Consider the following 13,533-nt stretch of genomic DNA (forward strand, 5'->3'; position numbering starts at 1 on the left):
CCTGACAAGAAGAGAAGAAGTCTCCTCCTCTATACTGCCATGTTACTACAGAGACTCTGCTCCTACCCTGACAAGTAGAGAAGAACACTTAGAAGCCCCGGACTAATCCATATAATTGTAGCAACATGATTGCTTCTGGTTAATTGCAAGAGATTAATTAGCCGATAATTTAGTCTCAGCCTCTGACACCCGAATCCTGAAATTTCTTGTAATAAATGGAGATGTAAACACCTCATCGTAGTCGCAGCAGGATAATTACTGATTGATATTCATTAATGTTCTGGATACGAGGGGCGGTCGCCACAGTCTCAGGGAAGCACCCGCTTTATTCAATAACTGGACGGGTCACAACAGAGGTCGAGCTCTCAAGGTCATTTATCAACGCAGAGAAATACAAATGCAGAATCATCTGTACAAATGGACCCATGTGACGGCCAAGTGTCACCTATCGCCCGCAGGTTGGCGGCGCTGGGCGTCTGATAGAAACGTGCCAGGTCCCATCATCCGTGAATCCCGGACCATCACCAGGTGAGTCCTGACATTGAGCATGGACTCTGAGCTTTCCTTCATTCATTGAGGTTTGAGGGTTAGACCTGTTGCTCTAACGAATCCCCCCCTCATCAATTACCCATCATGCTTCAGTAATAACGCCTTCCTTAGAGGGAGATATTCCAGGGACTTTTAGTCAGAGATGACCATTGTGGTCAGTTACCCAGGGGTAATAACGCTACGGAAGCCGGAAACTATAGGAAGGGTATAATGATAATCCACGAGGCTTTACCCTACAGAGTATGGCGGAGGGGAAATTATCGGCAATAAAGAGGGACAGAAGTGATGGGACATAGTCGGGGGTAGATTATAAATGAAAAATATGTGAGACAGGAGTTATGGGATGACAAGATTTAAGGAACCGATTTTCTGTCTTAATTGCAACACGCGCCGACATTCAGGTTCACAATTAAATCGAAACCATTGAAGGTGCGAGAACAGTATTTAAAACGTCAAACATTTTCTCATTGGTGTTAGCAAAAGTGAATGAGGGAGACGGCGTCCGATATTTTAAGATTCAAATGTTTGGGACTGGAGTGACAAGCAGAATGGAAGAAATGTTCAGGTACATGATGGAGGGAAATGACTAAACCTTGGGCCGCGGGCTGTTCGTTCCGGCCTGCTAGGAGGGGGACCGCGGTGGGCACTACAGACTGCTATACTGCCATGTTACTACAGAGACTCTGCTTCTACCCTGACAAGAAGAGAAGAAGTCTCCTCCTCTATACTGCCATGTTACTACAGAGTCTCTGCTCCTACCCCGACAAGAAGAGAAGAACTCCACTCCACTATACTGCCATGTTACTACAGATTCTCTGCTCCTACCCTGACAAGAAGAGAAGTAGTCTCCTCCACTATACTGCCATGTTACTGCAGAGTCTCTGCTCATACCCCGACAAAAAGTCTCCTCCTCTATACTGCCATATTACTACAGAGTCTCTGCTCCTACCCTGACAAGGAGAAGTCTCCTCCACTATACTGCCATGTTACAATAGTCTCTGCTCCTACCCTGACAAGAAGAGAAGAAGTCTCCTCCTCTATACTTCCATGTTACCACAGAGTCTCTGCTCCTACCCTGACAAGAAGAAGTCTCCTCCACTATACTGCCATGTTACTACAGAGTCTCTGCTCCTACCCCGACAAGAGGAGAAGTCTCCTCCTCTATACTGCCATCTTACTACAGAGTCTCTGCTCCTACCCTGACAAGTAGAGAAGAAGTCTCCTCCACTATACTGCCATGTTACTACAAAGTCTCTGCTCCTACCCCGACAAGAAGAGAAGTCTCCTCCTCTATACTACCATGTTACTACAGAGTCTCTGCTCCTACCCTGACAAGGAGAAGTCTCCTCCTCTATACTGCCATGTTACTACAGAGACTCTGCTCCTAACCTGACAAGAAGAAGTCTCCTCCACTATACTGCCATGTTACTACAGAGTCTATGCTCCTACCATGACAAGAAGAGAATAAGTCTCCTCCTCTATACTGCCATGTTACTACAGAGACTCTGCTCCTACCCTGACAATGAGAAGTCTCCTCCACTATTCTGCCATGTTACTACAGAGTCTCTGCTCCTACCCTGACAAGGAGAAGTCTCCTCCTCTATTCTGCCATGATACTACAGAGTCTCTGCTCCTACCCTGACAAGGAGAAGTCTCCTCCACTATACTGCCATGTTACTACAGAGTCTCTGCTCCTACCCTGACAAGAGGAGAAGTCTCCTCCACTATACTGCCATATTACTACAAAGTCTCTGCTCCTACCCTGACAAGAAGAGAAGAAGTCTCCTCCTCTATACTGCCATGTTACTACAGAGACTCTGCTCCTACCCTGACAAGTAGAGAAAAAGTCTCCTCCACTATACTGCCATGTTACTACAGAGTCTCTGCTCCTACTCTGACAAGAGGAGAAGTCTCCTCCTCTATACTGCCATGTTACTACAGAGTCTCTGCTCCTACCCCGACAAGAGGAGAAGTCTCCTCCTCTATACTGCCATGTTACTACAGAGTGTCTGCTCCTACCCTGACAAGAGGAGAAGTCTCCTCCACTATACTGCCATGTTACTACAGAGACTCTGCTCCTACCCTGACAAGGAGAAGTCTCCTCCTCTATACTGCCATATTACTACAGAGTCTCTGCTCCTACCCCGACAAGAGGAGAAGTCTCCTCCTCTATACTGCCATCTTACTACAGAGTCTCTGCTCCTACCCTGACAAGGAGAAGTCTCCTCCACTATACTGCCATGTTACAATAGTCTCTGCTCCTACCCTGACAAGAAGAGAAGAAGTCTCCTCCTCTATACTTCCATGTTACCACAGAGTCTCTGCTCCTACCCTGACAAGAAGAAGTCTCCTCCACTATACTGCCATGTTACTACAGAGTCTCTGCTCCTACCCCGACAAGAGGAGAAGTCTCCTCCTCTATACTGCCATCTTACTACAGAGTCTCTGCTCCTACCCTGACAAGGAGAAGTCTCCTCCACTATACTGCCATGTTACTACAGAGTTTCTGCTCCTACCCTGACAAGTAGAGAAGAAGTCTCCTCCACTATACTGCCATGTTACTACAAAGTCTCTGCTCCTACCCCGACAAGAAGAGAAGCCTCCTGCTCTATACTACCATGTTACTACAGAGTCTCTGCTCCTACCCTGACAAGGAGAAGTCTCCTCCTCTATACTGCCATGTTACTACAGAGACTCTGCTCCTAACCTGACAAGAAGAAGTCTCCTCCACTATACTGCCATGTTACTACAGAGTCTATGCTCCTACCATGACAAGAAGAGAATAAGTCTCCTCCTCTATACTGCCATGTTACTACAGAGACTCTGCTCCTACCCTGACAAGGAGAAGTCTCCTCCACTATTCTGCCATGTTACTACAGAGTCTCTGCTCCTACCCTGACAAGGAGAAGTCTCCTCCACTATACTGCCATGTTACTACAGAGTCTCTGCTCCTACCCTGACAAGGAGAAGTCTCCTCCTCTATTCTGCCATGTTACTACAGAGTCTCTGCTCCTACCCTGACAAGGAGAAGTCTCCTCCACTATACTGCCATGTTACTACAGAGTCTCTGCTCCTACCCTGACAAGAGGAGAAGTCTCCTCCACTATACTGCCATATTACTACAAAGTCTTTGCTCCTACCCTGACAAGAAGAGAAGAAGTCTCCTCCTCTATACTGCCATGTTACTACAGAGACTCTGCTCCTACCCTGACAAGTAGAGAAAAAGTCTCCTCCACTATACTGCCATGTTACTACAGAGTCTCTGCTCCTACCCTGACAAGAGGAGAAGTCTCCTCCTCTATACTGCCATGTTACTACAGAGTCTCTGCTCCTACCCCGACAAGAGGAGAAGTCTCCTCCTCTATACTGCCATGTTACTACAGAGTGTCTGCTCCTACCCTGACAAGAGGAGAAGTCTCCTCCACTATACTGCCATGTTACTACAGAGACTCTGCTCCTACCCTGACAAGGAGAAGTCTCCTCCTCTATACTGCCATATTACTACAGAGTCTCTGTTCCTACCCCGACAAGAGGAGAAGTTGCCTCCTCTATACGGACATGTTACTACAGAGACTCTGCTCCTACCCTGACAAGAAGAGAAGTCTCCTGTAAAGGATCTGCCAGACACAGCTTCTGTGTCGACACCCGTGGGTAATCAGGCTCCCTCCAGTACCTGGTCCATTGGAGAGGATACGGGCCTGAGGAGAGGACTTCAGTACCCGCCCGGGATGTTCACGCTGGGGTATTGCTCAGGAGGTTCCAGCTTCGTTTCCCCAATAAACCAGGTCCACCTAGAAAGGGTCCGGTGGCCCCTCATAAAAGGGGGGGGTACTGTAAAGGATCTGCCAGACACAGCTTTTGTGTCGACGCCCGTGGGTAATCAGTCTGCACCTGCTCCTATAGACTGACTCCATCTTCCACCACTCAGGATGGCAGGCTTAGGAGTGGGAGAGCCTATCACAGCCTGGCCAGACGGAGCTAGCCCACTGTTTATTTATACCTGCCTTTCCTGTTCTTCCTTTGCCTGTGATTCTGCTCTGCTTGTTTCCTGGCTCTGCTGCTGCTGCTGCTTGAACTACTTATCCTCTGCTTGTTATTGACCTTGGCTTACTGACCACTCTCCTGCTCTGCGTTTTGTACCTCGTGCACTCCTGGTTTGACTCGGCTCGTTCACTACTCTCGTTGCTCACGGTTCTCCGTGGGCAGCTGCCCCGTTTCCCTAGCTTCTGTGTACCCTTGTCTGTTTGTCTGTCGTGCACTTACTGAGCGTAGGGACCGTCGCCAAGTTGTACCCCGTCGCCTAGGACGGGTCGTTGCAAGTAGACAGGGACTGAGTGGCAGGTAGATTAGGGCTCACCTGTCTGTCTCCCTACCCCGTCATTACATAATCACAGGCCCATATACCTAGTCTACCCTGGTCCCTGACACAACTATGGACCCCCTTGAGACCCTGGCTCAGCAAATGCTGGGCCTCTCCCTAAAGGTCCAAGCACTGGCTCAGAGGGACAACCTGCATGATGCTACCCTGGTAGTGCCCCCCACCTCACCTCTTGAACCCCACCTCAAGTTGCCTGAGACTTTTTTTCTCCTTTCGGGAGAGTTGTAGGCTCTATTTTCGCTTAAAGCCCCACTCCTCAGGTTCGGAGAGCCAGCTGGTGGGTATAATTATGTCCCGGCTCCAGGACGGGCCCCAAGAATGGGCCTTCTCCTTGGCTCCTGACGCCCCTGAACTTTCCTCCGTTGATCTTTTCTTTTCTGCTCTCGGGCTCATTTATGACGAGACTGACAAGACTGCCTTTGCCGAGAGTCAGCTGGTGACCTTATGTCAGGGTAAGAGACCTGTTGAGGAGTATTGTTCTGACTTTAGGAAGTGGTGTGTAGATTCTCGGTGGAATGAGCCTGCCTTGAGGTGCCAGTTTAGATTGGGTCTGTCGAACGCCCTGAAAGACCTGCTAGTTAGCTATCCCTCTTCTGACTCCCTAGATTAGGTTATGGCTTTAGCGGTACGACTTGACCGACGTCTCAGGGAACGACGACGTGAACGTTTTTGTGCCTTCTTCTCTGACTCCCCCATGATGCCTCCTGAGGTTCCGTTGCTTCGTTCTTCCACGGAAGACTCGGATGTACCTATGCAACTCAGGGCCTCCGTGTCCCCCCAACAACGTAGAGAGTTCCGCAGGAAGAATGGTCTCTGCTTCTACTGTGGGGATGACAAGCATTAAGTGAACAACTGTCCTAGGCGTAAGAATAAGCAGCCGGAAAACTTCCGCGCCTAAGTGATCATCGGGGAGGTTACTTGGGCGCACAGGTATTTCCCGTAAATATGAAACCTAATAAAATCTTGCTTCCCTTTCAGGTCTCTTTTGGTGGTAGGTCTGCTACCGACAGTGCCTTCGTGGATTCAGGGTCTTCTGCTAATATTATGTCTGTGGAATTTGCTATGTCTCTAGCTATGCCATTGATTGATTTGCCTAAACCTGTCCCGGTAGTTGGTATCGACTCCACTCCTCTTGCTAATGGTTATTTTACACAGCATACCCCTGTTTTTGAACTCCTTGTTGGCTCCATGCATTTGGAGCAGTGCTCTGTACTGTTGATGCAGGGATTATCGTCCGATTTGGTTTTAGGCCTTCCCTGGTTGCAGTTGCATAATCCCACGTTTGACTGGAATACTGGGGAGCTTACCAAATGGGGTAAGGAATGCTTGACGTCATGTTTTTCTGTTAATTCTATTTCTCTCCCTGACGAGGTGAACACGCTACCTGAGTTTGTTCAGGACTTCGCTGATCTTTTCTCTAAGGAGGCCTCCGAAGTGTTACCTCCTCATAAAGAATACGATTGCGCAATCGATTTGGTACCAGGAGCTAAGCTCCCTAAGGGTAGGATATTTAATCTCTCTTGTCCCGAACGTGAAGCCATGAGAGAGTATACCCAGGAATACCTGGCCAAGGATTACATTCGCCCCTCTACTTCTCCGGTAGGTGCTGGCTTCTTCTTCGTAGGGAAGAAGGATGGTGGTCTTAGGCCGTGCATTGACTACCGGAACTTGAATAAGGTCACTGTAAGGAACCAGTACCCCCTTCCTTTGATTCCTGATCTCTTCAATCAGGTTCAGGGGGCCCAATGGTTCTCTAAGTTTGATCTACGGGGGGCTTATAACCTTATCCGCATCAAAGAGGGGGATGAGTGGAAGACTGCGTTTAACACGCCCGAAGGTCATTTCGAATACCTCGTCATGCCCTTTGGGTTGTGTAATGCTCCCGCGGTCTTCCAGAATTTCATAAATGGGATTTTAAGAGACTACCTGGGGGTATTTCTTGTAGTGTACCTTGATGACATACTTGTGTTTTCCAAGGACTGGTCCTCCCACATTGAGCATGTCAGGAAGGTGCTCCAGGCCCTTCGGGAAAACAAACTGTTTGCTAAGACCGAAAAATGTGTGTTTGGGGTACAGGAGATACCATTTTTGGGTCAAATCCTCACTCATGAATTCCGCATGGACCCCGCCAAGGTCCAGGCTGTGGTGGAATGGGTCCAACCTGCCTCCCTGAAGGCGTTACAGTGCTTCCTGGGGTTTGCTAATTATTACAGGAGATTTATTGCCAACTTCTCGGTCATCGCTAAGCCTCTTACGGATCTCACTCGCAAAGGTGCTGATCTCCACTGGCCTCCTGAGGCTGTCCAGGCTTTTGAGGTCCTTAAGAAGTGCTTTATCTCGGCCCCAGTGCAGTTTCAGCCCAACCAAATGGAGCCATTCATCGTGGAGGTTGACGCCTCCGAGGTGGAAGTGGGTGCTGTCTTGTCCCAGGGTACCAGGTCCCTCACCCATCTCCGTCCCTGTGCCTACTTCTCCAGGAAGTTTTCGCCCACTGAGAGTAACTATGATATTGGCAACCACGAACTCTTAGCCATTAAATGGGCATTTGAAGAGTGGCGCCACTTCCTGGATGGGGCTAGGCACCAGGTAACGGTCCTTACCGACCACAAGAATCTGGTTTTCTTAGAATCTGCCCGGAGGCTAAACCCGAGACAAGCTCGATGGGCGTTATTTTTTACCAGATTCAACTTTTTGGTCACCTATAGGGCTGGGTCTAAAAATATTAAGGCTGATGCACTGTCGCGTAGCTCCATGGCCAGCCCTCCTTCGGAGGAAGATCCTGCTTGTATTTTGCCTCCAGGTATAATCATTTCCTCTATTGATTCTGATTTAGTCTCCGAAATTGCGGCTGATCAAGGTTCAGCTCCCGGGAACCTTCCTGAGAACAAGCTGTTTGTTCCCCTGCAATTCCGGCTAAGGGTACTTAGAGAAAATCATGACTCTGCACTATCTGGCCATCAAGGCATCCTGGGTACCAAGCACCTCATTGCCAGAAACTACTGGTGGCCTGGGTTGCTTAAAGACGTTAAGGCCTACGTCGCCGCTTGTGAGGTTTGTGCTAGGGCCAAGACTCCCAGGTCCCGACCAGCGGGCTTACTATGTTCTTTGCCCATTCCCTAGAGACCTTGGACCCATATCTCCATGGATTTTATCACCGATTTGCCTCCATCTCAAGGCAAGTCGGTGGTGTGGGTTGTAGTAGACCGCTTCAGTAAGATGTGCCACTTTGTGCCCCTCAAGAAACTACCCAATGCTAAGACGTTAGCTATCTTGTTTGTCAAACACATCCTGCGTCTCCATGGGGTTCCTGTCAATATTGTTTCTGACATTTGTTTCATTGTTTTGGAGAGCCTTCTGTAAAAAGTTGGAGATTGATCTGTCCTTCTCCTCGGCTTTCCATCCTGAAACTAATGGCCTAACGGAGAGGACTAATCAGTCTCTAGAACAATATTTATGGTGTTTTATCTCTGTCAATATGATTGGGTCTCATTCATTCCCCTCGCCGAATTTTCCCTTAATAACCGGGACAGTAACTCGTCAGGGGTCTCCCCCTTTTTCTGTAATTTTGGGTTTAATCCACGGTTCTCCTCCGTTTCACCTGGTAGTTCCAACAATCCCGAGGTAGAGGTCGTTCATCGGGAACTGTGCACAGTCTGGGCCCAGGTTCAGAAGAACCTAGAGGTGTCCCAGAGCATACAAAAGACTCAGGCAGATAGAAGACGTTCTGCTAACCCCTTGTTTGTGGTCGGGAATCTGGTGTGGCTATCTTCAAAAAATTTGCGCCTTAAAGTCCCGTCCAAGAAGTTTGCTTCCTGGTTTATAGGGCCGTACAAGGTCATTGAGGTCCTTAACTCTGTCTCCTTCCGACTGGAGTTGCCCCTGTCTTTTCGAGTACACAACGTGTTTCATGCCTCCCTCCTTAAACACTGCTCCCTGTCCTTGGCTCCCTCGAGGAAACCTCCGGTCCCTGTTCTCACCCCTGAGGGGGTAGAATTCGAGGTGGCCAAGATTGTGGACAGCAGGATGGTCCAAGGCTCCCTCCAGTACCTGGTCCATTGGAGAGGATACGGGCCTGAGGAGAGGACTTCGGTACCCGCCCGGGATGTTCACGCTGGGGTATTGCTCAGGAGGTTCCACCTTCGTTTCCCCAATAAACCAGGTCCACCTAGAAAGGGTCCGTGGCCCCTCATAAAAGGGGGGGGGGTACTGTAAAGGATCTGCCAGACACAGCTTCTGTGTCGACGCCCGTGGTTAATCAGTCTGCACCTGCTCCTATGTCTGTGAGACTGACTCCATCTTCCACCACTCAGGATGGCAGGCTTAGGAGTGGGAGAGCCTATCACAGCCTGGCCAGACGGAGCTAGCTCCCGCCCACTGTCTATTTATACCTGCCTTTCCTGTTCCTCCTTTGCCTGTGATTCTGCTCTGCTTGTTTCCTGGCTCTGCTGCTGCTGCTTGAACTACTTATCCTCTGCTTGTTATTGACCTTGGCTTACTGACCACTCTCCTGCTCTGCGTTTTGTACCTCGTGCACTCCTGGTTTGACTAGGCTCGTTCACTACTCTCGTTGCTCACGGTTCTCCGTGGGCAGCTGCCCCGTTTCCCTAGCTTCTGTGTACCCTTGTCTGTTTGTCTGTCGTGCACTTACTGAGCGTAGGGACCGTCGCCCAGTTGTACCCCGTCGCCTAGGACGGGTCGTTGCAAGTAGGCAGGGACTGAGTGGCGGGTAGATTAGGGCTCACATGTCGGTCTCCCTACCCCGTCATTACATCTCCTCCTCTAGACTGCCATGTTACTACAGAGTCTCTGCTCCAACCCTGACAAGGAGAAGTCTCCTCCTCTATACTGCCATGTTACTACAGAGTCTCTGCTCCTACTCTGACAAGGAGAAGAAGTCTCCTCCTCTATACTGTCATGTTACTACAGAGTCTCTGCTCCTACCCTGACAAGAAGTCTCCTCCACTATACTGCCATGTTACTACAGAGTCTCTGCTCCTACCCTGACAAGAAGAAGTCTCCTCCACTATACTGCCATGTTACTAGAGTCTCTGCTCCAACACTGACAAGGAGAAGTCTCCTCCACTATACTGCCATGTAACTACAGAGACTCTGCTCCTACCCTGACAAGTCGTCATCGTCTGACATGTCCAACTTAGCAGCCATCTCCCGATGTATCTACATGTTGGGCGACCGCTCATAGTCATGACCGTCAGACATTATAACACGCAAGCAGATAAATACAGAGGGGTCATCAATTTGGCTAGGACAAAGATGAGGAGGTCACATGAAATATCAGACAAGTATCTTCTCCATACATTTCAGATACAGTACGTACATCTCCTCGAATAGAGTGTACACAGGGGAGGCTCACCTGCTTCACGTCGTAGGCCAGGAGGACATATCGCTGGTCTGGAGAGAGGGAATATCGAGAGGCTTTAAACGTCACCTAAAAGGAAAAGTGCGGTCAGTCAGAAGCAGTAATCCTGGACTGTGAGAATATGTAAAACAGAATCTAATAAGTTGCTGAAGTAGAAAGTAAAAAACGCACGACGCCACAGTTTTATTCCATTACTGTTGGTGATCTGCTCTGAGGAAAGTCAATTGACCTCACCTCTTGGCGTTGTGCTAGCACAGACACAACGCTGTTGTAGACTTAGAAAGAAATAGGTTCATTAGACCGCTGCAGCCCGGTCCCATCCGGTAACTGGAGGTGGTTACCGCTGTGAAGTATTTGCAGGAAGAAAAAATTGGGCGTTTATGGTCCACCAATTTTTTCTTCCTGCAAATAGAATATAATAAGAGAATGAGACCCTGAAATAGACCTTATGTAGATGTACGTATATCCGCCACCCAAAGTCATGCCTCACCTACTCCTTATAGATTGCAAGCTTCTTATGAGAGGGCACATGACCTTTAAGGGATTCAAGTGCAACTAAACTTTTAAAAAACTTTTGACATGTCCTAAGTTTTGATTCACGGGTGCCTGAGAACTGAGACCTCCACCGATCGCTAAAACGAAGCAGCAGAAGAGCTCGGCTGATCACTGAGCCGCTTCGTTTCGGATCAGCTTTCTTTGGATAGTTCAGCAATCCGAGTATGGACTCAGACTTTCTATGGAGTCCGTACACCGTTACATCGGCTTTCCAAAACAATCTAATCAGAAACGAAGCGGCTCAGCACTTACCTGGGCTCTTCTGCTGCTTCATTTTAGCGATTGGTGGGGACAGGGGGTCTATGTGCTCAGACCCTCGCCGATTAAAACTTCGGACATGTCAAATGTTTCAAAGTTTAGTTAGGCTTTAAGTATTGAATTGGGGGATGGTTATCTTATTAAGTTTTGGGTTGTGGTTAGTATTTAGTCCTTCCGTCTGGTGGTCACACCTTGGAAGCTCCAGGACTTGCGAAGGTTTACAAGAATATATAAAAGTTAAAAAAAAACACCTCACCGCCCTACGAGTCTAAAAAAGTCCAGCGCCCGATAGACCCTCAGTGTGAAGTCCTCCTCTTCTCCAACCCAAGTGAACGCAGTGACGTCGTACCCGCCGGCGCGTGATGGCAGAAGTGTAATAAGAGGCATCGCTCTGATCTTTAGTCTCCGCAGCGCGTGCACGGAAATCTCCCATCTGGTGATGCTTTCCTTCCAATGTCACCACCGCTACTGATAAAACTGGCCGGACATCGAGTGACTCAGAAGACACTGGATTTATTCTACTCACATTAGATATATAAAAAGCTCTTTAATAAAGTAAAAACGTCTATCTGGCCCTGGGCTCCGCCCTGTTGGCTTCACCCGCCCCTGGGCTCCACCCTGTTGGCTTCACCCGCCCCTGGGCTCCACCCTGTTGGCTTCACCCGGCCCTGGGCTCCGCCCTGTTGGCTTCACCCGGCGTGTTTTACATCAAGGGTTCTGCAATCGCAATACTAATCACATATAAACATCACCACAATATACAAAAATGATTCCATCTAGTGGCTGCCATCAGACCGTCATTAATCCCATCTATTTTATAAGTGTGAACATACATATATCTAGCAAGTTACAAATTTATCAAGAGTGAAGAGCGAGTTTTAGAATATAAACCACTTTTGTTTCATGAAATCCATGACCGAGTACTCAGAAAAATGCAATAAACATACAAATAATTAGAAAATCGTATTAAACCAATAGCACAACTTCTTCTGGCCAAATTGTGACACATAATACAAACACAACCACGTAATTTACGCAATAAAAAAGAATAATTGGGGGAGGGGATCATCATTCAGTAAATAAACTTATGTCAATATAGAAAAAAGTGTAAAAAACAAAAACCGCATAACCAATAAAAATTCTACGACAAAAACCCACAATATAAGAAGCGAAGGGCACAGAGAAAAATGTGGAAAATTTCCTGCTAACGCCTCAATGAGTAACTGGGCACTCTTACGTCTTACACATCCCTCGGTGTGGAGAACTACAGATCCCAGCATGGCTGAGGGGCAGTACATCTGTGCTGGGACCACCTCCCTTTCACCATTAACCCCCAATACTACACAAAATGTAATTTGGAGGAAAGGCCACAGCGGACGCCACATCCATAGACACAAAGTTCACCGATATTCCACGTACAACCTCAGAATTGACATTTTTTTTAATCCCAAAAAGGAGGAGCCGCTGACGCTGTCCCAATCTTTTTGATCACCACCCCCGGAACATTCGGGAGTCTCCTGACTGTTGTACATCTGGCCCATGGGCACCACCTTTGGAGACCTGGAACCCTCCCTGGGGACCCTGCCAACAGGAAGTCACAAATCCAGCATCAAATGCCGATTACATAAAATGGGGAGGGGTGTTTAACATCCCCCATGACCAAATTTACCTGGGTATCCACAAGTGCCCTCAAAGACCCCTCCAACTCCTGCCATTGCGACCGTGCCTGATCCCTTATACAAGTTCTTTCATCCACAAACAAATTGCTCGTTCAATCGCCAGAGTCCACATGTCGTGCCCAAAGGCATTTAGAGGAACTCCGTCTGATCTCGAGAAGGTCTCCCCCTTATAACGAAGCCCCCACTCCAAGCAACACATTTTCCCACTACTTTATTGATCTTTGCACGGTTTAAGCTCCACTGATCTGACCCGTTCCACCACAATATCAGACCGAACCAGGACAATCCCCGGGGAGGACGACCACGATCTCAGAGCCAAGCGGATATCAGGCATTATGGCACATGAAAATCTCACCCCCTTCTCCCTAATGACCATCTGAGGCTCTATCAATACCAGCAAAATATTGTATTTCTGGTCACAAGCTGGACCACAGCCCGCGGTGTACACCCAGTCATCAGAAAACCGAGCGGCTGTCCGGCAGAGCTGACATCCGCCCTAACACCTTCCCAAAACAGAGTCCAAGGCTCCACACGAGACACCGACCAGCTCTTACACATTTTATTAATATATATATATATATACATAAAAAACCACACACACACACACACACAGACACAAACACACACACAGACACACACACACACACACACACACAACTGAAATTGATCCAACACGACACCAGTCAGTGTGACAATTCTCTCGGCCCCTCAACCCCTATAACCGCTCAGGGTAAATG

The 13,533-nt window shown here is 48.4% G+C and overlaps 1 protein-coding gene across 1 annotated transcript in view; it reads right to left on the reverse strand.

Annotated features, from left to right (window-relative positions):
* Positions 1-13,533, reverse strand: part of DPP10 (dipeptidyl peptidase like 10) — a 285,774-nt gene that overhangs the window by 156,868 nt on the left and 115,373 nt on the right. The window contains 1 exon segment of the mRNA XM_075831017.1: positions 10,299-10,373. Coding sequence (XP_075687132.1) covers positions 10,299-10,373 — 75 coding nt within the window.

The sequence above is a fragment of the Rhinoderma darwinii genome, chromosome 6, assembly GCF_050947455.1.
Source record: "Rhinoderma darwinii isolate aRhiDar2 chromosome 6, aRhiDar2.hap1, whole genome shotgun sequence".
NCBI classification, from domain to species: Eukaryota; Metazoa; Chordata; class Amphibia; order Anura; family Rhinodermatidae; genus Rhinoderma; species Rhinoderma darwinii.